Here is a 7,606-nt window from a genome sequence, read left to right as displayed (position 1 = left end):
ATCAATCCCAGAATCTTATTTGCTTTCTCAGAGGCTGAAATACACTGCTTGGATGATTTGAGGTCGTTACTGATAATTACGCCGAGATCTTTTTCACTATCCACTTTTGTTAACGAATTTCCAAATAACTTGTAATCGTACTTGCTGTTATTTTTACCTATGTGCATTACCTTGCATGTACTTGTGTTAAATTTCATTAGCCACTTTTCAGACCATTGCTGTAATTGATCTAAATCTTCTTGAATATCTAATTGGTTTGAGTGATCATTTGCCACTCCGCACAGTTTTGTATCATCAGCAAATTTGGAAACAGTAGATTTTAGTCCATGGTCTATATCATTTATATATACTATGAATAGAAGTGGCCCAAGAACGGAACCCTGAGGAACTCCACTTGCAACACTTTTCCATCCAGAAGTTTTTCCATTTAAAACAACTCTCTGTTTTCGACCTTTCAACCAATTACTAGTCCAACCTAATAGGCTACCACTTATTCCATGCAAAGCTAATTTAGTAAGTAGTCTTTCGTGTGGGACGGTATCAAAAGCTTTTGCAAAGTCTAGATATATTAAATCTATATTGTTTCTTTTGTCATAATTCGAGACAACTGTGTTGTAGAATTCGAGTAAGTTAGTCACGCAAGAACGTTTCCGTCTGAAACCATGTTGGCTATCATTTATCAAACGGTTACTTTCTAAATGATATTCGATAGCATCTCTGATGATAGTTTCCATTATTTTTCCTACGATCGAAGTAAAACTAATAGGCCTATAGTTATTTGGTTTCTTTTTGTCACCTTTTTTGAATATGGGAGTAACGTTAGCTAGCTTCCATTCTCTTGGGACATCTCCGGATATGATGGATTTCTTGAAAATAATTTCTAATGGAACAACAATCTCATTTTTCATTTCCTTTAAGATTCTTGGATGCCAACCGTCAGGCCCTGGTGTTTTATTAACTTTGAGTTTGTCTATACACCTTTTAATTGTTTCTTTTGTTATATTTACCGTAGTGAGTAAGTTTACCCCAGACTTTTCACAGGTTTCAGTTTGGAATTCACTTTGAGGTGTTTCGTTTACGAATACCGAGCTAAAATAATTGTTTAAGAGATTACACATTCCTTCATTTGAATATTCAAGTTGACCGTCAGCAGATAATAGTGGACCAATGTGATTCCTAACAACCTTTTTATCTCTAATGTAACTATAGAATTCTTTGGGATTCTCTTTGGATTTCTCAGCGATGTTCATTTCGTATTGTCGTTTTCTTTTTCTTATTGTCTTTTTTAAATCTCTCTGTATTGTAAATTTATAGATCTGGAATACCAACCCCCCGAGCCTGTATACAATTTCCAGAATATATTAGGGTTTTCTTTAATATGTTTGGCAATATTCTTTTCATTATTCATCATTTCTCTCCTTGTTTCACTTCTGATCTGATTATTCATTTGTCTGTATTCTTTCTCCACTTCTTGATACTCTCTGTTCTTGTTCTTCTATTTGTGTATATCGGTATTGTCAATACCGTATTGATTTTATTTGTATCGTTTCTTTCTCCTAATTTTTGTCCAATCTCCTATATATTGGCAGATCATTATTAGTACTTTTTCATGACATTTTGTCCTTGATTTCTCTCACTGGAATGCACTTGCTTATCGCTGCATCCAGTCACAACCCACCGTATCAATTTCCCACAATCCTTAGAGTAATAATCGTCGTCATGAACGTTATCAGTAAACCCAAGCACCACAATCAGTGACTAAACTGATTCCACGAAACGACATGGCAGTCGTGATCTAACCCAGTCAGTCCTACCAGTCACCAGCACCGAAGTGAAGAGGATTATTGAGTAAAATAGATAAGTAAATGAATAAATATAGATAGACAAGTAAATTAACAAATAAATAGATAAATATAAGACGGTAAATAGGTAAAGAATAAAAAATAAAATAGATCAATACAAACTAAAATAAATGAATAATATAATTAAAGTCCACTTAATATGAAAGTAAAATTGGCGAAGAGGTAGCGTTCCAGCATTTCTAGTTCTATTCCCGCCCAGTGCAGAAATAATTTCAGAATTACTGCACTGCGAGCCGGCACTTCAACTCGAATGGGCGGGGTTGTAGGGTGTATGCGTGTGTAAGGTGACAGCATTACCCATAGATCGGGCATATGTGAGCTATGGTATCTCGCCTGGGAGGGAAATAACTGTTGATCACAGGTCTAACACTTGATCCAAGACCATGGTGAATCACACCCCACTCATCGCGATATGGAATCTCATAGAGCCTTAACCCTAGAACCAGTATGCTCATGCCCAGCGTCTAACTGTATGCAGGCTTACATTCAGCTACACAGACCCGCGCATTGATTTGCTTGTATTAAAAAAGTAAACACATCCTTTTTATTAAAATGTATAATTAAATCAGTTTTTAAAATAAGCATCAATAAACAATAATAAAAAATGTTACCCTCTGCTGTGATTAATCTTTTAAAATTTTAAATAATGTATCAGGGATATAAAACAAATGTGTACACTTTCAGAAGGTGCGGGTCATGGTTTCGTCTAAAAGGGGTTACGTACTGAAAAAAAAAAGATTGAGAAACACTGCCCTAAAGCATCTCTGTCCATTCACATGAGACCTGTGTGTAATGTATGTATGCATGAAAATATTATGTGATAATTTCGTTGGCGGAGCTGATTGGAGCGTCGCTACTTGAACGCGAAGTTGGAATAGAAGTGGATAGAGGCCTACCGGCAGAAAGCGTGTTCGTAGGAAGGGCAGACTATATATATACAGTATATATATATATATATATATATATATATATATATATATATATATATATATATATACGTACATATATATATATATATATATATATATATATATTTGTACATATATATATGTACATATATATATAATATATATATATATATAAATATATATATATATATATATATATATATATATATATATATATATATATATGTACATGTGTGTGTGTGTGTGTGTGTGTGTATACATTATATATATATGTATATATATATATATATATATATATATATATATATATATATATATATATATAAGTAAAATGCATTGTTCTGGCCACCTCTGAGATAAGTCCGTGATGTTAAATCCATTCATCATTTTCTATGTTGCCATCATCATCTTATAACTGCAATGCCCAAGGCGGAGTTGTATGTATGCTTCCATATTTTTTTTCCCATAATTCTTATTATGGCTTCAGATATCCTTAGGTGATGCTGATGGCGATCTGTGGGAAGATGTTGGATTCACGTGGTACCCAAAGAGACGAAAACAAATACTGATGTTTGAAAGATATACGAGGTTTAACGGCATTATCGTAGCCCACACTAGACATATCTGAAGGAAAGGTCCGGTTTGGAATTTGAATCTTATTGTGCACAACGTAAACTTCTGTAGATCACAATTGCAGGAACGCCAAAGTATGTACATAGGTTAGGACTTTTACTTGAAAGTAACAAGAATGCCTTCTCATCTCTTAGTTTTATTGTGTGCCGAGCAGAGTGGAAAAAGATCGTTATACTGCAAGAAAAGCTTTATCAGCGACGGTATCGGCTTATCTGCTGATAGAGCAGTTCCATGGCCGCGCCCAGGCTGCACAATATTACTAGTCTCACTCCTTTCATCATCATTCAAGTAGTGATCAGGAGCAAACGCCAAGACAACACAATTGTTCTGCATATATCTATTTAAAGTGAAAAGTTGAGCGTTGTGTTGATATTTGAAGATATACTTCAGTTCGTAGACAATATAAATCTAACAGAGGTTTGGATAGACACTGCCTTCGTACCTATGAGAGCAAGTACAGGCTTGTCTTGTGTTTATATTCACTCAAAAGTGACAAAACATAATATTGCTATTCGTGGATACTGTAGCTACTGAAGAATATGTGGAATTTAATAACATTATATAGGAATACAGAAGGAATGTACTTAGTGACATGAAATACTTCCAATAGAAATATGGACAGCTCATTTGATAAACTGGTGACAATTATAAGATTTGTGAATGAGTGAATTAATTAATTTTTTAAATAAATGTGAATGATTAGATACTACATTCAAATAGTATAATAGTATATTATTCGAAATATTAACACTCATATCTACCCCGACCTATTAGTGCGTAAAAATCGAGACTGCAAGTCAGGTGATCTGTAAATCTCTTCTAAAAAGTCGACATTACCGTACTCTCAAATCAAGAACAAAAGCCTATGACTCAAGATAGTAAAGTTAAAATGAAGAATACTACGTCTTTTCCATTGCACATTCGCCAAATGTGGTGGCGGGAAATTCAAATAGCAACTTTACTTGTCGTCGTCCTTTTCGGGGCGGCCCACGCAAAGCCAAAAATCGAATCTGATGGAGGTTACACTGACATCGTTATGGCCATCAGCCCTGATCTCACAGAATCCAAATGTGGGGACTACATTCAGAAGATACAGGTGAGAATATCGCAACAATAATCTATATGCAACCACTGAAAACTTGTATGTCATACTACACACACACACACACACACACACACACACACACACACACACACACACACACACACACACACACACACACACACACACACACACATATATATATATATATATATATATATATATATATATATATATATAGATAGATAGATATAGCTCTCTGCTATGATTAATCTTTTAAAACTTAAGATGATGTATCAGCGATGTGAAAAATTGGTACACTTTCAGAAGGCTTATATACTTGTCAATTATAGTTTATCAATATGATACATATAAAACTAATGAAATATAAGAGACGTGTTCCAAACGCTTTCGTCTATTCAGACATCTTCACAAAATACAGAATAACAGTCAGAATTTTAAGTACAGAATGCACAAAGACATCGTAAGGAACTGGGAAAATCATTCAAAATACTTCCACAACATAAGCTGTCAAAGCTTGGGGCTGATGGAAGTTCAACTGTCTTGGATCACCTCACTCACGTGATGGACTCGTGATCGATGATAATATAATGATTACCCTTCCGGGTGAGAGATCAGAGCTCATATAAGACATGATCTCTATAATGTTGACATTATTATGTGTGTGTATGCTTTATGTGCATACATACTGCATTTCATGTGCGACTAAATAGCATGACAGACGAGTTAATTTATTACACCAATCACACTAACCATTAATTAATTGTAAAGTTAAACATATCTCAGCGCTATCATGCATTTGTAAAACTATTTTTTCAGTCACCAACTTTGAAGTAGTTTCTGGATGTCCCTCTGCATTTGTACGCAGAAAACTGTACATGGAAATAATTTCTAGTCTATATATTTATTATATATTTATTTGTTATTTAGCATTTGAATCCCTTGTCGAAAATACTGGCCCTAATGTATTTTCTTTTCTTTTGTGATAAAAGCCTTTTGTATTTCTCACGACCCAAGTGTGAGGAATTAAAATTTTGCTGTGGTGACGTTTCCATAGCTGGAAGAAATTGCCTGCCACCAGCCAGAACAAAGTTTATGGAGAACATCATAGATCTGGCCTCATGCCCAAAAGTGCCATGACTGTTTATGAGGCCGGATCAGTGAGATCCGTGTAAAGTTAGGCCTGGATCTGATACGCGTGAGAACACGTCCCACTTAATTTTCAAATTTGTTGAGCTGGTCTAGTGACAGATAATAAATAATAATAATAATAATAAAATAATAATAATAATAATAATAAAATAATTAACAATAATAATAATAAAATAATAATAATAATAATAATAATAAAATAATAATAAAAAAAATATATATAATAATAATAAAAAAAAATACTACTAATAATAAATAATAATAAATAATAATAAATAATAATAATAAATGTCACAACTTCGGTGTTGCGAAACACTACCTAGTTTTTTCCCATTTTCTTTTAGGCTTCGGTCTCTCCTTTATATGCAGACTAGTAAGCACTCCCCTTTCTTTTCGGCTCAGGAATTAGGTGGCCCTTCATCTATTACTTTTCCTTTCGCTCAGTAAAGACATTGAAAGTCTTAAAGCATCCAGTGATTACTTCTCTATATTTTTGTTAAACCTTCTCAGGCGATTTAAAGTTACTCGAGTCCCATTTCCCCGCAGCATTTTGTTGTGTGAGTTTGGCTCCAATTGGTTGACAGTGCCTTATTGAGTCTAGGCATTCTCGATTTCCTCTATTAGTTGAAAATAATAGACACGTTCTCATCCATTAGTCAGGACATCATCTCACTTCGTTTGGGTCTGCGCTTGATGTCGTGAGCAACATACACAGATATTTTCACTTATTTCTTTCCTTTTCTCACATTTTACACCACTCCCTCTCTGAGAAGTATTACTTATCTGGTCCTTCGAAACTACATGTTCCTAATGAAGGGGCGTTCTCGGTCCCGGCTTGTTCCCGAAGTTTCCTAGACTTCAGTGCCCAACTATAGCTATCGCCCTTCTCTATGTAAGAAATTCTCATGCTGGTTGATACCTTTTCTTCTTCCACTGTCTAAGGATTTTGGGACAATAATTATAAATACGTTAATCATGAATACACGAAACTTGCTTTACACTTTTGATCTATCGGACCACAGAAGATAAATTTACTCAGGTATATAAACATTCATACAACACATGTATACATACTAATAGTACTAGATCTGTTCTGCGTTATATTGTTTTCTTTGTTATTTAACGGAAATCCGCCATGATTAGGAATTCCAAAGTGGAAACACAACTTGAATATGATGTCAAGCATTGCGCACTTACCTTATCGAAGGTTGCTTGTTGGAAAAAAAAGTACAAGTTCTCTGAGATAGCACCGTAATTTGTTACTGGTCCCTGATATCACCTCTACTATCAGGTAGTCTGTTAGGCTTGAACGAACATTCAAGATAATGGCATCAACGCACATTTCCTTAAAACCTCGTGTAAGATTTTTTTTTTTTTTTTTTGACAATCCCATTTGGGGAATTCCATTAGGGACACTGATCATTCGCTCAAAACTGGGATGATATGGATATGCTTATATGAAATCAAGATGCCTTTACACTGTATGAAATAATGACGATGATAATAATATTATCATTATTGTTATTAGTTTTATAATAATGATAATAATAATAATCTGGATTTCGGGTACTGTTGGGTGTGCTGTGTCCAGGGGTGATTCTTTATCCACAAGAGCCTAAGAGGAAAATGAACAAAGCTGGGTGCGTTACTGCCGGACAAGTAGTGCGTTACCGAAAAATCTGGGGTGCATTTCCGTCAATGCGTATCATTTACATATATATGTATATACAATGCGTATATGTATACATATACATATATATATATATATATATATATATATATATATATATATATATGTATATACAGTAGAAGCCCGATTAAACGAATCTCAATTTAGCGGAAGCTCAAATTTGCGAACTGCAAATAGCAATAACGAAAATGGTCCGCTAAGTTGACCATTTTCCGCTAGCTGGCCAGACGCGCGTCTACGGAAATAGCTCAATTTAGCGGGAACGGTAAGCTAAGTTGAGCATTTTCCGTCAACTGGC

At 34.5% G+C, this 7,606-nt stretch overlaps 1 protein-coding gene across 1 annotated transcript in view; it reads left to right on the top strand.

Moving 5' to 3' along the window:
* The first annotated feature begins 3,653 nt into the window (after positions 1-3,653).
* LOC143021444 (calcium-activated chloride channel regulator 1-like) overlaps positions 3,654-7,606 on the top strand; it is a 50,015-nt gene continuing 46,062 nt past the window's right edge. The window contains exon 1 of the mRNA XM_076178911.1: positions 3,654-4,499. Within this exon, the coding sequence (XP_076035026.1) occupies positions 4,269-4,499 (231 nt within the window). The 5' untranslated portion in view covers positions 3,654-4,268. The remainder of the gene's footprint in view (positions 4,500-7,606) is intronic.

This window comes from Oratosquilla oratoria, chromosome 42, assembly GCF_046742065.1.
Source record: "Oratosquilla oratoria isolate Oo_2021 chromosome 42, ASM4674206v1, whole genome shotgun sequence".
NCBI classification, from domain to species: domain Eukaryota; kingdom Metazoa; phylum Arthropoda; class Malacostraca; order Stomatopoda; family Squillidae; genus Oratosquilla; species Oratosquilla oratoria.
The sequence above is the reverse complement of the archived record's forward strand: the minus strand, read 5'-3'. Positions and strand labels throughout refer to the sequence as shown.